This window comes from Staurois parvus, unplaced genomic scaffold (genome assembly GCF_062004578.1).
Source record: "Staurois parvus isolate SC_StPar_1 unplaced genomic scaffold, SC_StPar_1.0 ptg002113l, whole genome shotgun sequence".
Lineage (NCBI taxonomy): Eukaryota > Metazoa > Chordata > Amphibia > Anura > Ranidae > Staurois > Staurois parvus.
Genome location: NW_028319909.1, coordinates 3,359,840 through 3,378,453, shown reverse-complemented (window position 1 = coordinate 3,378,453; position 18,614 = coordinate 3,359,840). Strand labels below are relative to the sequence as shown.

The window sequence follows — 18,614 nt, the reverse complement described above, 5'->3', positions numbered from 1 at the left end:
TGCAAAGATTTCAAAACAAACTTCTTTCAGGTTGTCTTTATGGGGAATTGTTTGTAGAATGTTGAGGAAAAAAATGAATTTAATCCATTTTGGAATAAGGCCGTAACATAACCAAATATGGCAAAAGTTAAGCGCTGGGAATACTTTCTGGATGCGCTGTATGAATAGCTGAGATATCTGACCAATGGGAATACTTTCTGGATGCGCTGTATGAATAGCGGAGACATCCGACCAATGGGAATACTTTCTGGATGCGCTGTATGAATAGCAGAGATATCTGACCAATGGGAATACTTTCTGGATGCGCTGTAGGAATAGTGGAGACATTCAACCAATGGGAATACTTTCTGGATGCGCTGTATGAATAGCTGAGATATCATCTGACCAATGGGAATACTTTCTGGATGCGCTGTATGAATAGCTGAGATATCATCTGACCAATGGGAATACTTTCTGGATGCGCTGTATGAATAGCTGAGACATTCGACCAATGGGAATACTTTCTGGATGCGCTGTATGAATAGCAGAGATATCTGACCAATGGGAATACTTTCTGGATGCGCTGTAGGAATAGTGGAGACATTCAACCAATGGGAATACTTTCTGGATGCGCTGTATGAATAGCGGAGACATCCGACCAATGGGAATACTTTCTGGATGCGCTGTATGAATAGCTGAGATATCATCTGACCAATGGGAATACTTTCTGGATGCGCTGTATGAATAGCTGAGATATCATCTGACCAATGGGAATACTTTCTGGATGCGCTGTATGAATAGCGGAGACATCCGACCAATGGGAATACTTTCTGGATGCGCTGTATGAATAGCTGAGATATCATCTGACCAATGGGAATACTTTCTGGATGCGCTGTATGAATAGCTGAGACATTCGACCAATGGGAATACTTTCTGGATGCGCTGTATGAATAGCGGAGACATCCGACCAATGGGAATACTTTCTGGATGCGCTGTTTGAATAGTGGAGACATCCGACCAATGGGAATACTTTCTGGATGCGCTGTATGAATAGCGGAGACATCCGACCAATGGGAATACTTTCTGGATGCGCTGTTTGAATAGTGGAGACATCCGACCAATGGGAATACTTTCTGGATGCGCTGTATGAATAGCGGAGACATTTGACCAATGGGAATACTTTATGGATGCACTGAACTTGCCTATTTTCAGCCCACTTATGTCTGGTCACATGATTTGACTCCCCTTCGTTAGCCAATGGCAGCTGCAGGGTAGAGGAACACTGACAGCAGGTAGGCCACAGGAGCCATCACTGCTTTAGGAGTTCCCAGCCTTTTTGTCGAGCGCTTTTTCCCCTGTAGCGTTTTGCGTCCGACACAGGGGGTCATGTGACTGGACCGGAGCGGGCTGAAAATAGGTAAGTATATGCATCTGTCATACAGGGGTTAGTCTGCATATGTGTTAGGAGGGGGGGGGAGCATTTTTAAGTGTAATTGGCTTTAGCCTGGAATTCTACTAAAGTGCAGGATGTGTACTGTGGGCTGGGAATCGCCCTCCACATTGCTTATGGCACAGGCAGGGGCGGACTGACCATTTGGAAACTTGGGCACTGCCCGAGGGCCTGGGGTCAGTAGGGGGCCCCATGAGATGCCCCTGGTATCTTCTTTTTTTTTTTTTCATAGGCTTTTTTGAGTTTGGCCAAGGACACAGGGGCCCCATGATCCCCTATTGCCCGGGGGCCCCAGGAGCTGTCAGTCCGCCCCTGGGCACAGGTGTCAATCTGGTGGCCCTCCAGCTGTTGCCAAACTACAAGTCCCATGAGGCATTGCAAGATTGACAGTTACAAGCATGACTCCCAAAGGCAGAGGCATGATGGAACTTGTAGTTTCGCGACAGCTGGAGGGCCGCTAGTTTCACACCCCTGCTTTAGGGCATTCATTTTAAAGAGTACCATTTAACTTTACCTGTTTCTATGAATTTCTTATTCCCAAAAAATATTCCGAAAAAAAATTCCGAAACTCTATATGGGTGCTATACATTGTCAAGTGGAAGGTCCAGTGCCTATCTTTTGTGTTGAATGACACTCAATGTTAGGATTTGCAGGGTGTCATATGGCCCCCACCCCGTGGGAGCGTCTCCATGGCTCGCTGCTTTCAATGTGTAATGGTGTGCAGATAGTGGCGCTAACATTGTCCTGTCAGCACCACACGTTGCATCATTGAGGAATGCCCAGCCCAGAGAAAAGACAAAGAAGACCATGTGGTGTCATGTCACTGTCCTGAGTACTTTGGAAAAGGTAGGGGGTGTGTTTGTTTTTTTTTTTTTCTTTTTTATATATATATATATATTCACAGGTTATAAAAAAAAATTATGCAGGTCTTGGTGCATTCCCTTCTCGCCCACCTTCCTTTATTTATTTATTTATATATATATATATATATATATAAGGAAGGTGGGTGAGAAGGGAATGCACCAAGACCTGCATAATTTTTTTTTTTTTTTTTATAACCTGTGACTGAATATCCAGTTTCTGATGTAAGCCCAGAGACTGAGGTCAAACAAGAAAATAAAATGTATGACCCGAGGTCATTTAAACATTAACTCTATAAAAATGAATGAACAGATGGGAAACTTTTATGATTTTTTTTTTTTTTTTCTTTTTTTATTATTATGTTGGGTTCAGGTTGAGCAGAAAGTCTTGTGTGTTGACAGCTTCTGTATACATGACGTGTGTCTTCTGATCTTTACTGCCCGCATTGTTCTGTGTTTTACTGTGATTGCCGTGCTGCTCGCCATGAATCACATCCTGGAAGCTGGCCTCTCAGTGCCTCTCTGCGATAATACTCTACAGCATTGCCCTCCAGCTCAGCTCTCTCTCTTCTCTCCTCTTGCAGGCCATCGATGATGACTGTAATCAGACTGGACAAATGACCGCTGCGCTGCTTGACTGGCCTCAGGTAGCTGTCCTTCCAGGCTGTCTTTTATTTTTTTTTCTAGAAAGAGACGATTTACGGAGAAGGTTTAAAGACAAAGTAGCCACAACATTGTCCTTGGTTAAAGGATGGAGGGATCTATATATGTGTACACACACACTCACCCTATTATGTTCGTTAAATGCAAAACCAGATAAAGATTGACATTTTTAGGACCTGCGTCCATTGGGCATTGGGCTGTGTCGATGGCATTTAGTTTGAGACATTATTCAGAATTAGGTGCACTTGCTCTAAGCAGGTTTTGTATTGCCATAGACTTGTATGAGAATGCAAAACAAAAGCCCGCCGACACAGGTCATTGAAGGAAAACTGTGCTTCATATTTATTTCAGGTACTTATATAGCGCTGTCAATTTACACAGCACTTTACATATATATTGTACATTCACATCAGTCCCTAACCCTCAAGGGGTGTACAATCTAAGGTCCCTAACTCACATTCATACATACACATACTAGGGACAATTTAGACAGGAGCCAATTCACCTACCAGCATGTCTTTGGGGTGTAGGAGGAAACCAGAGTACCCGGAGGAAACCCATAAATATATATATATTATTTATTTATTTCGGGTACTTATATAGCACCGTCAATTTACGCAGCGCTTTACATATATATTGTACATTCACATCAGTCCCTAACCCTCAAGGGGTGTACAATCTAAGGTCCCTAACTCACATTCATACACATACTAGGGCCAATTTATACAGGATCCAATTCACCTACCAGCATGTCTTTGGAGGGTGGGAGGAAACTGGAGTACCCAGAGGAAAGGCACAGGGAGAACATGCAACTCCAGGCAGGTGGTGCCCTGGTTGGGATTCGAACCAACAACCCTAGTACTGCCAGGCGGAAGTGCTAACCATTTAGCCACTGTGCTGCCCCATATAAGCTACAATTACCCAGCTTTCCTATCCTCCTTTAAATAAAGTAGACTCTTCCCCTGCTCTGGATGCAGCCTTGCCTGTATTTTCACAGCGTCCCTCAAATTTTTTTTTTTGTTCAACCAATGAGTTGCATGAAAAATAAATGACCCATATTCACCATCCATAGACTGGAAGTGGATAGGGGAACCCTTCCCACTGAGTTATTGTAATCTGACAGAAGGGAGTCTTCTGATGATACTGATCAGCATTGCAGGCTAAAGCCACTGGCACTGATTGATCGGGAGGAAAAAAAAACAGCAGACTGGTTGTACAGGAGTCAGTCAGCAGGTTGACTTTTGTACAGCTAGCCTTGTCCATATATGAATTGAAATTTGACTGGTCCCTGCTGAACTGGCCAACTTTCAGTCCATGTATGACTGAATCTGGAGCAGGGGAGGGGGGTTACATTTTGTCAAGGGGGGCTGGGAAAGAAGTATAAAAGTCTTTTATATGAAAGTAGTTATCCTTTTATTTTGGAAACTAGTCCCTCTTAGTATAAGCCAGTAATAAAACCACCTGAAGAAAAGTATTTAGCATTTTTATTACAGTGATCAGCTTAAAGCAGAGCTCCACTCAAAAGGGGAAGTTCCGCTTTAAGGACTGCTCCCCCATTAAGGATTGGCACCTTTGGGGGGTGGGTACCCGAATTTGACAGGTACCCGCTCCCACTTCTGGTCCGATCACCTAGGCGATCGGAAGCAGAAGGTGTCCTAATGGTTTTGGCCATACTTCTCCTTTTTTAAGATGACAAAAAAAGAAAAGAAAAAAAAGTTTACCATTTTATGTGTACAAGGGGGCATATTTGCAGACCACTTGTTAGAAGTGGTTCTCTCTGCTTAGGAAAGCCTTTGAGACCTTGTGCTTTACTGTTTTTCTCAGTCTTAAAAGTTGGCTATAAATTTTACAACAGAGTTGGACATGCGTGTACAATCACACAGTCTATGGCTGTCTGCAGGGGCTTCTTCTCCCCCCTACAGAGTAGCATCTCCTATGTAGGAGGGATGGGGGCGCCCTTTGAGTAATCGTTCCAATAGGACAATGCCTCTACTGCCTTAGGAAGCCATAGTGATTACAAAAGGCTTTTCTAAAGCTAGAAAATGTCACTAGAGCAGTTATGAGGGACCGTGCAGTGGTTCCCCACAGACATTTAGGCCATTGCTAAGTGATCCTTTAACGTTGCCCTACATGGGGGTCACTTTAAAAGAGAAGGGGGTGGGGGGCACATTTTCTGTAATTTTGCATACATGCAGATTATGGCACATACCTACCTCCAGTAATAATGGATCCAGGCAGTTGTTGCCGCTGTGTTTTCCTGCCTCCTGCCATCTTCACTGCTGATTCTTTTGAATCCGTTAGTGATGCTCCTTGGCCAGCCAATGATGATGTAACTCCTGCGCAAGCATACAGGAGTTACACTGCCTCCTGCGCAAGCATACAGGAGTTACACTGCCCCCGGCACCTGCATGCAGGAGTTACACTGCCCCCGGCACCTGCATGCAGGAGTTACACTGCCCCCGGCACCTGCATGCAGGAGTTACACTGCCCCCGGCACCTGCATGCAGGAGTTACACTGCCCCCGGCACCTGCATGCAGGAGTTACACTGCCCCCGGGCACCTGCATGCAGGAGTTACACTGCCCCCGGGCACCTGCATGCAGGAGTTACACTGCCCCCGGGCACCTGCATGCAGGAGTTACACTGCCCCCGGGCACCTGCATGCAGGAGTTACACTGCCCCCGGGCACCTGCATGCAGGAGTTACACTGCCCCCGGGCACCTGCATGCAGGAGTTACACTGCCCCCGGGCACCTGCATGCAGGAGTTTACACTGCCCCCGGGCACCTGCATGCAGGAGTTACACTGCCCCCGGGCACCTGCATGCAGGAGTTACACTGCCCCCGGGCACCTGCATGCAGGAGTTACACTGCCCCCGGCACCCGCATACAGGAGTTACACTGCCCCCGGCACCTAACCTGTTTGGGCATCACACAGGTACCAGGAATAAATCAAGTGTACCAGATGTATGGTGCACACTACAGCACATGTGCACATAAGAACATTCTAGGAAGGAGAAAGATTTATTTGGCAGAAGAGACTTTGCATGTCTTTTCCACTAAAATATTCTACTGTGTAGCAGTTTTTTTTTTTTTGTTTTTTTTTTTGAGTTTATTTCCACTTTAAGTCTACCATCTTGTTTTGAGATCTTTAAAATCGGTGTTACTTACTAATCCTCTCCGCTGAAGGACTGGATATCACATAACTTTATAAACCGCTGGACACTGCAAGAGAAATGTACAAATACGTATATGAAATAGTTTCATGAGTACATGGAATAGTAGTAACAATAGCATAATGTTCCAATAGGAATTCAATAACGCCTCCCTCTGAGTGCACACCACCATGTAGCATCCTCTCTTTACTAGCAGGTAGCCCATCATTGGCAGTTTCCGAGTCTCCAGGGTCCTAGCCGTGATATCTCTCTCTCTCTCTCTCTCTCTCTCTCTCTCTCTCTCTCTCTCTCTCTCTCTCTCTCTCTCTCTCTCTCTCTCTCTCTCTCTCTCTCTCTCTCTCTCTCTCTCTCTCCTTTAGGCAACGTTTGCGTCAGAAGTTAAGGTAGACGGAGATAAACTGACAGTGATCCGAGAGATTGATGGCGGGCTGGAGACCATCAGCTTAAATCTCCCTGCAGTGGTGACCGCAGACCTGAGACTGAACGAGCCACGTTATGCCACTTTACCGAACATCATGGTAAGCTAGCAGTCCGTCATGTGGTCTCCCATAGTAATACTTGGTGTGTGAGTGTCCTAGGGTTTGGGCCGTCATGTAAACCGGATGTACTGTGTTGCCCTGTTTCCCTATCATGGGAATGTTGTTAAAGTATACACCCATTAGAACTTTTTGCCTGTGACCATTAAATACAATGCTGATGGTAACTGGCCATAAATCACAAGCTCAAATATTTATATTTTTTTAACGTATATCGCGGTCACATGATGTAGCCCATGTACCGGTGCACCTCACTCTCCCATACTGGGGCCTAAAATGTAATTCCAGTCAAAACCTAACCAAGCTTAAAGTGTTACTAACCCCACAACAGTACAATCAGTCTGTAGATGCAGCAAAGCATGCTTGTTATACTCACTGTGGGACCTAAGGGGTTGATCATCCACATTGTGTAAAAAGGCTGTCTTCTCTGCTCCTCCTCCTTGTTCAAAAGTCCACATCTTATCGCGATATGAAAGACTGAACCCGTGGCCATTCTGCACATGCACCGTTTAGTATGTTTTGCTAGAGAAGTTTTTTTTTTTGTTCTTGGGAGAGTGCATGTGATCAGCACAGGGCCAATCAGCACTGTCCAGACAGAGGTCAGGGGTTTTGCATCCTCCTAGAGCAGAAAAAAAAATTCCTCCTACAAGCTTTAACCAGTGCTCTGCTGGACACTGATAGAAGTCACAAGACTGCTCTGTACTGCTGATGAGAAAAAGGTATTTAGCAGTTTATATTTACTAAAATAATTGCATTTCCATGTTCTGTGTACTATGGGAGACCAGATCTAGTGAATGCGGGGTCTGGGGAGACCAGATATAGTGAATGCAGGGTCCAGGGAGAGTAGATATAGTGAATGCGGGGTTCGGGGAGGCCAGATATAGTGAATGCGGGGTCTGGGGAGAGCGGATATACTGAATGCGGGGTCCGGGGAGAGCGGATATACTGAATGCGGGGTCCGGGGAGAGCGGATATACTGAATGCGGGGTCCGGGGATGTCAGATATAGTGAATGCGGGGTCCGGGGAGAGCGGATCTAGTGACTGCGGGGTCCGGAGAGAGCGGATCTAGTGACTGCGGGGTCTGGGGGGGCCGGATCTAGTGACTGCGGGGTCCGGGGAGAGCGGATATAGTGAATGCGGGGTCCGGGGAGAGCGGATATAGTGAATGCGGGGTCCGGGGAGACCAGATCTAGTGAATGCGGGGTCCGGGGAGACCAGATATAGTGAATGCGGGGTTCGGGGAGGCCAGATATAGTGAATGCGGGGTCCGGGGAGAGCGGATATAGTGAATGCGGGGTCCGGGGAGAGCGGATATACTGAATGCGGGGTCCGGGGATGTCAGATATAGTGAATGCGGGGTCCGGGGAGAGCGGATCTAGTGACTGCGGGGTCCGGGGAGAGCGGATCTAGTGACTGCGGGGTCCGGGGAGAGCGGATCTAGTGACTGCAGGGTCTGGGGGGGCCGGATCTAGTGACTGCAGGGTCTGGGGGGGCCAGATCTAGTGACTGCGGGGTCCGTGGAGAGCGGATCTAGTGAATGCGGGGTCCGGGGAGGCCGGATATAATGAATGCGGGGTCAGGGGAGGCCGGATATAGTGAATGCAGGGTCCGGGGAGAGCGGATATAGTGAATGCAGGGTCCGGGGAGGCCGGATATAGTGAATGCAGGGTCCGGGGAGGCCGGATATAGTGAATGCAGGGTCCGGGGAGGCCGGATATAGTGAATGCAGGGTCCATGGTTTAGTAACACTTTTAATTCTACTTTTACCCCCATTCTATTCCTATTCGGTCTACTCTGTAAAAGGAATATATTTTTACTTACTACTCTGTTGATCCGCTAACCTGATATCTCCAGCAATGGCTTCAGGATAGAGAAGAGATCGCTGACAACAGCTGCAGAGCCTGGGCGATGACATCACCCATAGACTTACTATGGGGCAGCTGTTATTGGCTGGCCTGTTTCTACACTGAAGCCAGCGCCAGGATCCAATCATGTGACCGGACCGGAGCTACTTCAGAATAAGTATAGTAATCTTTTCTTGTAGAGGGTAGTTAGTATAGGGCAAAGAAGGGGGGTTGGGAGTAGATTTAAGCTCAGTTAGGTTTTGACTGGAATTACACTTCAGTGCCGGTTCACACTGCACATCGCATGTGATTCGCACAGCAATCGCACTGCGTTCCTGTGCAAATCACTTGTGATTTCTGTGCGGTGCAATTTGAGCCATAATACAGTTTGATGCGAATGCAGTATGCTTTGAGTCATGTAGGTCCCCTTCTTTTTTTTTTTTTTTTTGTCTGCACCAGAATCAGATCGCATGGGTGTTCACACCCATTTGATCCATTTCTGCAAATCTTACTACGTTTTGTGAACCAATTTTGGAGTGTTAACATGCACACCCGCAGCAGTTTACACGAACAGGATGCGATTTTGATGCGGTGTGAAAATCGCACAGAAACCTGTGAGAAATCCACACCGCATGAGTGTGAACCGGCCTTTAACCTCCCTGGCGGTACGATTTTTGGTGCTGAAAGCGGTACCATTATTTTGCATGGAAATATGTAGTTTTTTATTGTAGGCCTGTAATTCTTAGGAATAACTCACTGAAATCTGTCCGAACAAGAGTCTAGTAAACATCCCGGGTATGATAAAACTTGAAACACGAAATCATAAATTATAATTTAATTAATAATCATAAAAAATAATAAGATAATAAATTTAATTCAATAATATAATCAAACTAAAAACACTGAAATTTGAAATACAGAGGCAAATTCGCACATCGCAGAGCAAAGTCGCAGAATTGTTTTCAATGTCTGATGATGAATTTCCCCCACGAATCATTATCACTCAATTCTGCAAGTGGTTCTGATTTACTATCGCTGTTCTCTAGCCGGTCTAAAACCGCTTTTGACGTAAAGGGACGCTTTTTGGATGCCATGGACTTTTCTAAGTTTCCAGACAGAACAGTCAAAATGCAGGCAGGGTGCAGGACAAAGCACTCGGGACAAAATATATGTGAAATGCATTGAAACAGCAATGACAGCAAAAATTACATTTTTTAAAAATTTCAAATTTGCCGCCGGTTCTGGCGCCCGTACGTCCCGACGTCACAGGGACCATAACACGGAAGTTGGATGCCGGCATCGGCCGGAGGAGATGGCCGGGGACGCTGCAGGGGACACATCGCGGGAGCGAAGGACAAGGTAAGCGCTGCAGGGACTCCCTGAGCAACGCCGCATGGTAAGCTCGAGTATAGCTCGGGGTTACCGCTCTTGGTACTGAAATTTTACCCCGAGCTACACTCGGGAATACCGCCAGGGAGGTTAAGCATGTGAAAAGAGTATATCCCTTTAAAATGTGCATGCTTCTTCCTGCTGGCCCCTGGGTTCTGCAAACTTTAGCTGTGCAATCTGCTGATCAGTTGCTTGATTGCACTTTCAGACCTGTTTCTGGAACAGATTATCTGCAGCAACACTCAGGGAGTAGCATGCATGTCTAAAGGGATGCCAGGCATATGTTCTTACATATACTGCTTGGGCTCAGAGCAGAGTATGGCTTCCTCCCAGGGGAAAACTAGATGTGAAGCTGAAGGTGGAGAATCAGCTGAAATGGCAATCCGCCGCAGAATAAGGAAGTAGATGTCTAGTTGATTCTGTCGTTCTGCACTAAGAACAGCATAATAAAAGAAATGTTGAACACACAGTAAGAGCAATTCAATTTTAGAGCCAACAATACGAAAAAAAATTTTGGGGTTTTACTGACGCTTTAAGCAGCTGCTATTAGAATATCTTTAGCAGCACAGAATACGAATGAGCCCTCCGCAAGTTATGCGCTGCTCCGGGCGGACGGGCTCCTCTACGTTTTGTAATGGGCATATTAAGTAGGAATTAGGCTGCTGCGATCTTTATCCTGGGCTTTATATACTGCTCAAGCGGGGAACGGCGTGTTTACAGAAGCGCTAATTAGCCTTCGCTGAAACGGCTCCATCCATGAACCATACAGCTGCTGTGAGCTAAAACATTCATATTCAACACGCCTGAAATTTGGACTTCGGATGTGTGTTTTCTTTTAATGGGTTTCCCAAAACAAACACTTAACGGGTTTGCTTTTCCTCAAATCTGTTAAGCTGATTGGGAATAAAAATAAAAAAAAAAAGCTTTGTGTTCATTAACCTTTTCTTAGCAGTGCTGGTTTCCAACAGAAAATCACTGCAGGGATGGACGGCGCTGGCTTCCTACGAGTCCCAATTTACTCAAGAATGGGCGGATATCTGTCTGGGGTAAATGCGGTCTATGGGCAGTCCTCAAAATAAAACAAAATACTCAGTGAGAGCTTAATAGTAATAGCAGCTAGAAGCACGAAAAGGCAACCAGAATAAAACCTCATAAAATACTGTAAAAGAAAGTGCAGCGCTAAAGATAAAAAACAATAAATAATATCAATCCATAGGGTAGGCTGAATGCTTAATCCCAGTAAAGCCAATGTATAAAATGGTGACAGTCTGTGATTCGTGATGGATACAAGAGATATAGGTGACTGTATGTTCCAGGTGGCAAGGTGATAGAATGGTTAAAATACGCACTCACCAGATGTGTATCTTTATATACGCATATAATCAATAACCAGAGGTCCCCCTTATGGGATGGATGAGCTGGGGTAAATGCGGTCTATGGGCAGGCCACAAAATAAAACAAAATACTCAGTGAGAGCTTAGTAGTAATAGCAGCTAAAAGCACGAAAAGGCAACCAGAATAAAACCTCATAAAATACTGTAAAAGAAAGTGCAGCGCTAAAGATAAAAAAACAATAAATAATATCAATCCATAGGGTAGGCTGAATGGTTAATCCCAGTAAAGCCAATGTATAAAATGGTGACATTGGTGCAGCTCATCCATCCCATGAGGGGGACCTCTGGTTATTGATTATATGCCTATATAAAGATACGCATCTGGTGAGTGCGTATTTTAACCATTCTATCACCTCGCCACCTGGAACGTACAGTCACCTATATCTCTTGTATCCATCACGTATCACAGACTGGTTAATCCTAGTAAAGCCAATGTATAAAATGGTGACAGTCTGTGATACGTGATGGATACAAGAGATATAGGTGACTGTATGTTCCAAGTGGCGAGGTGATAGAATGGTTAAAATACGCACTCACCAGATGCGTATCTTTATATACGCATATAATCAATAACCAGAGGTCCCCCTCATGGGATGGATGAGCTGCATTGATAATAACGGACTCTCCCCCTCTTGGTATTGGTCTGGTCTGGATAGTGGACATCACTCCTGGGATAGCCTCGGGGTGGTGATAGTGACATCAGGGAGGACTGTTCTCCTCGATGTTACTATTTACTGTCCTTTAAATTCTGTTAAAGAGCTAGAGGTGGGGGAGTGAAGAGATTAACCACAGAGTATTGACACGTGTGAATGAGCCACGGTGAATGTGGTTTTTGTTCGGGAAAGTCCATTTATTCCCAATTCAAATATTAAAAGCAAACCTATTTTTGAAGCGATTTTGAACGACCTCTGTCAATTCATCGAATGTTCTGAGACAGTTCGTTCGAACATCTATTAGCGTATAGCCAGCTTTAGAGTGTTGGCGACTATAGTGGACAATCCCATTTACAGAGCTGGCCATCCTCACGGTCATTAGAACAGTCAAACTTTTTACAGCCCGTTCTCAGTGATTCATTGCAGACCATCCATTTACTAGGAATGAGCAACCAAGGTAATATAGACTACAATAGATGGAAAAAACTTGCATAAACCCTTTAAAAAAAAAAAAAAAAAAAAAAAAAAAGCACAATGTAGTGCGTTAGACTCTACTGTGAAGAGTGTTGGAGTGCCATCCGCAATAGAGGTGCGCAGGTTTGTTGCCATGCTTTGTGGCAGCCTGGATGTTTCAGTGCACATTGCCACAATGGGCCCTCGGCATGAATAAAACGCAAAGCAATCCACCATAAATTGGTGATGGGATCCTACTTGCAGAAATTCTGCATCAACCCAGGCAGAAAAATCTGATCTCTTTGCTTTTTGGTGATTGTGTGATAATGATCAGAATGTACTAAAGATTGCCTTGTATGCAGACAGATTTAGGGTTTTTCAGGTAGAGTAGCACCCAGGGGCGGACTGACCATTTGGAAACTCGGGCACTGCCTGAGGGCCCGGGGTCTGTAGCCGTTTGGAAACTCGGGCACTGCCTGAGGGCCCGGGGTCATTAGGGGGCCCCATGAGATTCCCCTGCTACCTTTTTCATAGGCTTTTTTGAGTTTGGGCAAGGACACAGGGGCCCCATGATCCCCTGTTGCCCGGGGGCCCCATGAGTTGTCAGTCCACCCCTGGTAGGGGCTTTTTCCCAGAAAACGGAACAGGTAGAAGCATGCAGTACTCTGTCTTTGCAGCAGGGGGAGCAGATATACATGAATTTCTGTCTGCCATCCACTGCAGCAGAGACAGCAAGAATGTTTTGATCTCTCCTTCCTTTTTTTTTCTTTTTTTTTTTTTTACATGCGATGAGGCATCCATTCTGACTAGGGGCCGCACTTGGCATCCGCAGGATTTGACATTTCGCTCCCCCACAAACCACCTGACCAACGGTTCTCTGATTGTGAGTAAGGTTTGTGGATGAAAACAGATGTCACATGGGGGCACTCTGTCCCTTTTGACATCTGCAGACGGGTGTTCTTTGCTGCGTGTGTTTGACATGCGTTGGAAATACACATCAAACGGCGGTCCAGAAATTCCTTCAGAGTAGCCAATCTGCTTCAATGTGAGCGATGGCTCTGAGATGCACTTGACCTGCTTTGCATTGTGACACGAGTCCTTTTGAGGACGCCAGTTACATGTGGCTTTAATAAAACTGAAAAGAAGGTAATGTGAATCTAAACCCCGAAAACTAGATTGAACCACTGACAGCGGGGATCGGGAGCTCTGAGTCACCTCATCAAAGCCAGAACGATGGTTGAAAAAGAACAAATAAAAAAAAAAAAAAAAAAAAGTCCGGATCTGCTGATCATCGTGACACGCAGGTTTTTACCGAAACTGACCTCTGCTTCAGAATTTTTTTTTTTTTTTTTCCATCAGATGCTCAGTTTATGACCTGGTTTTGTGTAAATAATTTTAGCATGTGTACTAAAACTTGATTCGGTGTATAAAACTCCAGGATTACATCAACCGTCTCTGGATGTGCTGACGATTTAAAAAAAAAAAAAAAAAAAAAAAACACTTCACTGGGCCAACAGCCAAAAGGGGTAAAATCAAAAGTCCAGATATGGACATAAAATGTTCTATTGTAAGAATTTTTACAGATCCAGACCAAGTACCCAGTGATGCCAGCCCGTCTCTTTGGTGAGGCTGGTTTCTCATGGGCTTCAGCTTCTATAAACAGCAAGCTTTATTGAAGCTTTTAAAGTACCATTCAGCTCCAGTTTGTAAATGTTTAACACAGAACCTAATTGGAGTGCTGATTGCCACTTTGAACAAGTTGCTAGCAGGCTTCAGAGGGCTTTCGGCAAGCCTTAAGACGTACTGAAGCCTGCTAGCAACTTGTTCAGGCTTGCTGAAAGCCCTCTGAAGCCTGCTAGCAGTTTGTTTAAAATGGCAGAGGGCTTTCAGCAAGCCTGAACAAGTTGCTAGCAGGCTGCAGTACGTCTTAAGGCTTGCTGAAAGCCCTCTGTCACTTTGAACAAGTTGCTAGCAGGCTTCAATCTGTAAATGTTTAACACAAAACCTAATTGGAGTGCAGATTGTCACTTTGAACAAGTTGCTAGCAGGCTTCAGAGGGCTTTCAGCAAGCCTGAACAAGTTGCTAGCAGGCTTCAGTACATCTTAAGGCTTGCTGAAAGCCCTCTGAAGCCTGCTAGCAACTTGTTCAAAGTGACAATCTGCACTCCAATTAGGTTCTGTGTTAAACATTTACAAACTGGAGCTGGAGTGCTGATTGCCATTTTAAACAAACTGCTAGCAGGCTTCAATCAGCACTCCAGCTCCAGTTTGTAAATGTTTAACACAGAACCTAATTGGAGTGCAGATTGCCATTTTAAACAAGCTGCTAGCAGGCTTCAGAGGGCTTTCAGCAAGCCTTAAGACGTACTGAAGCCTGCTAGCAACTTGTTCAGGCTTGCTTCTATGCCCTCTGAAGCCTGCTAGCAGCTTGTTTAAAATGGCAATCTGCACTCCAATTAGGTTCTGTGTTAAACATTTACAAACTGGAGCTGGAGTGCTGATTGCCATTTTAAACAAACTGCTAGCAGGCTTCAGAGGGCTTTCAGCAAGCCTCAAGCCGTGCTGAAGCCTGCTAGCAGCTTGCTCAAAGTGGCAATCAGCACTCCAATTAGGTTCTGTGTTTTGGTCTTTACAAACTGCAGCTGAATTGTTCTTTTAAAAGTTTCAACAAAGCTTGCTGAAAGCTTTTCGAATGCTTAGTCAAAGCTTACTGTTCATATTGTGCTTATACAGGCTAAAATCCTTGAGAAACTGGCCTAAAAGGGGATGCTGATGTGCTTCCACCTCAATGGTTCTTTAAAAGCTTTAAGAAATCTTGCTGTTCACACCTATATAAGATGAAGCCTGTGTGATGCAGGTCATAGATTGTATGGCAATCACACCTGTATGAGCGTATTTGATATCTCCTGGGCATTGTTATAAAGTTGGTATCCTCTTGTTGGGGCTGTAACGGCCTCCACTCCTCTGAGAAGGCTTTTCACAGATTTTGGAGTGTGTCCATGGACATTTTTACCCATTCCTGGGTGAGGTCATATTACTGATGTTTGACAAAACCCTGCTCACCTTAGGTTTTCCATGGGGTTGAGGTCAAGGTTCTGTGCAGGACACTCAGGCCGGGTTCACAATGATGCGGTGCAGAATTTGCAGCGTTTTCAGCAGAATTGCACCCCGTTCATGCGAATCGATGCTGGTGTGTGTGTTAACATCACCCCGAAATCAGTCAACAAAACGCGGTGCGATGTGCAGAATCGGATTGCATAGGTGTGAATGCCCATGCGATTTGATTCTAGTGCGGACTCAAAAAAGGGTCCTGCACCTTTCAGGTGCGGGTGCGGTGCGAATAAAGCCATACAAAATGTACGGCTCCGATCACACCGCACACAAATCGCATGTGATGTACCACACTGCATTAGTGTGAACCTAGCAAACTGGTCAACCCGTGTCTTGATGGAGCTGGTTTTCTACACAGGGGTGCAGTTATGCTGGAACAGAATGGGGCCTTCACCAAAGTGTTGTTACCACAAGGTTGGAAGCACACAATTGTCTAAAATGGCATTGTATGCTGAAGTGGTAACAGTATCCTTCACTGAAAACATCTGAATGGAATCATTTGGGGGGGTCCACATGTAAGGCCATATACCTTCTGTAAGTCCAGAAACACAAGGGTACTCTCAGAAAATTATGAGGCATGTGTTTGCATTTTAAACACGTGACAGGTAATCTCCGTGATCCGACATGAGAGGGATGGGGCCTAGTGCTTACTTATGTGATAAGCGTTTCTCAAGTGCCCTTGTATGCGAATACAAGTCTTTGTGACTGTGTGGCAAATTTAAAGAGTATAAACAAAGCAAAATCTCATAGTACGCCTGGCATGGGATCTATATGTACGCCTGGCATGGGATCTATATGTACGCCAGACATGGGAACTATATGTACGCCTGGCATGGGATCTATACGTACGCCTGGCATGGGATCTATACGTACGCCTGGCATGGGATCTATACGTACGCCAGGCATGGGATCTATACGTACGCCAGGCATGGGATCTATACGTACGCCAGGCATGGGATCTATACGTACGCCTGGCATGGGATCTATACGTACGCCTGGCATGGGATCTATACGTACGCCTGGCATGGGATCTATACGTACGCCAGGCATGGGAACTATACGTACGCCTGGCATGGGATCTATACGTACGCCAGGCATGGGAACTATACGTACGCCTGGCATGGGATCTATACGTACGCCAGGCATGGGAACTATACGTACGCCTGGCATGGGATCTATACGTACGCCTGGCATGGGATCTATACGTACGCCTGGCATGGGATCTATACGTACGCCTGGCATGGGATCTATACGTACGCCTGGCATGGGATCTATACGTACGCCAGGCATGGGATCTATACGTACGCCAGGCATGGGATCTATACGTACGCCTGGCATGGGATCTATACGTACGCCTGGCATGGGATCTATATGTAAGTAGCAGTTTTGGCTCTGTCCTTCTGAAAATGCGAGCTGCTTAGCTGTTGAGCCAATAAAAAGGCCTTTATTACTGTGAATTGCCAACCTGGAGAAAATACAAAAATCATGAATTTTGACTCCTGTTGTTCCAGGTCAGTGACTCCAAAGTGCTGCACCCAGCCTCGTCTGGAGTGTATATATTGGCATACAAGAAGTGCATTTTGAATGGTCCGATCGCATGACTTGTCAGAACCATCTAGTAAAAAATGTTTGCGACCCTTTTCTTTTTTTTCTCAGAAAGCAAAGAAGAAAAAGATTGAATCTGTGAAGCCGGAAGATCTTGGGGTGAACACTGCAAGCCGAATAAAGATCATGAGCGTGGAGGATCCACCACAGAGAGAGTCTGGCATGAAAGTGGAGACGGTAGAGGATCTTGTGAGCAAACTAAGGGACAGCGGCTGCATCTAGCAGGACCAGGTAAGGCGCTCACCCTGCATTTGATCGTTTTTAGGCCTGTATAGGGATCGACTTACAGTAGAGCTAATCTTAAAAGTATTTATGTGAGGAGTGATCCTTCCCTTTCCTCCAAAGAGAAGTGTTAATAGTGAATATGATCCTATACCATTGCTACAGACACAGCAGATCCATGCAGGTTTTTAGGACCGACAACCCCGCCACTCCAGCTGTGGTAACAATACAAATCCCTTCATGCCTCTACCTCCGGAAATCATGCCTGTGGCTGGTAGCCTTGCAACATCTTATGGGGTTTGTAGGTTCCCCACAGCTGGAATGTCCAGCTAAATTTCCCAACCCCAGTTGTAGAAGCCTGCTCATGTGTTCTGATGGAGCCTATTTAAAGCAAACCTGCTTTGCCTAAGGCAAAGGGACAAGCTTTAGATAAAGGCCAGGTGAGGTGTCTTTAGAGAAAATCACGATAAATAAAATGTGCAGCAAAAAGGTAACGGACAATGCTTTACTGTTATTGCTGTAATCTTGCCATAAATCCAGAATCTGTAGACTGCAGGGAAGGACCACAGCTCTCTGTATGTGAACAGCGGCCTCTCTGCAGCATTCTGACATTCCCAGTTGACTGGAGAGCACTAGCTCTGGCAGGGGGGCGACTGACCACTTCTCACACTCAGCAGCAGTTCATCTCAGCAGTCTACAGCCTGGGGGAACAGTCATACTCTTCCATATCAATGGGGGGGTTACAGACCACTTCTCATACTCAGCGGCAGGTCATCTCAGCAGTCTACAGCCTGGGGGAACAGTCATACTCTTCCATATGAATGGGGGGGTTACAGACCACTTCTCATACTCAGCAGCAGGTCATCTCAGCAGTCTACAGCCTGGGGGAACAGTCATACTCTTCCATATGAATGGGGGGGTTACAGACCACTTCTCATACTCAGCGGCAGGTCATCTCAGCAGTCTACAGCCTGGGGGAACAGTCATACTCTTCCATATGAATGGGGGGGTTACAGACCACTTCTCATACTCAGCAGCAGGTCATCTCAGCAGTCTACAGCCTGGGGGAACAGTCATACTCTTCCATATGAATGGGGGGGTTACAGACCACTTCTCATACTCAGCAGCAGGTCATCTCAGCAGGCTACAGCCTGGGGGAACATTCATACTTTCCTAGATGAATGGGGGGGGGGGGGGTGACACCACTTCTCATACTCAGCAGCAGTTCATCTCAGCAGTCTACAGCCTGGGGGAACATTCATACTCTCCTAGATGACTGCA

At 45.8% G+C, this 18,614-nt stretch overlaps 1 protein-coding gene across 1 annotated transcript in view; it reads left to right on the top strand.

The window, feature by feature from the left end:
• ETFB (electron transfer flavoprotein subunit beta) overlaps positions 1-18,614 on the top strand; it is a 106,942-nt gene that overhangs the window by 63,706 nt on the left and 24,622 nt on the right. The window contains exons 4-6 of the mRNA XM_089665049.1: positions 2,874-2,936; positions 6,485-6,643; positions 17,163-17,342. Of these exons, the coding sequence (XP_089521175.1) occupies positions 2,874-2,936; positions 6,485-6,643; positions 17,163-17,333 (393 nt within the window). The 3' untranslated portion in view covers positions 17,334-17,342. The remainder of the gene's footprint in view (positions 1-2,873; positions 2,937-6,484; positions 6,644-17,162; positions 17,343-18,614) is intronic.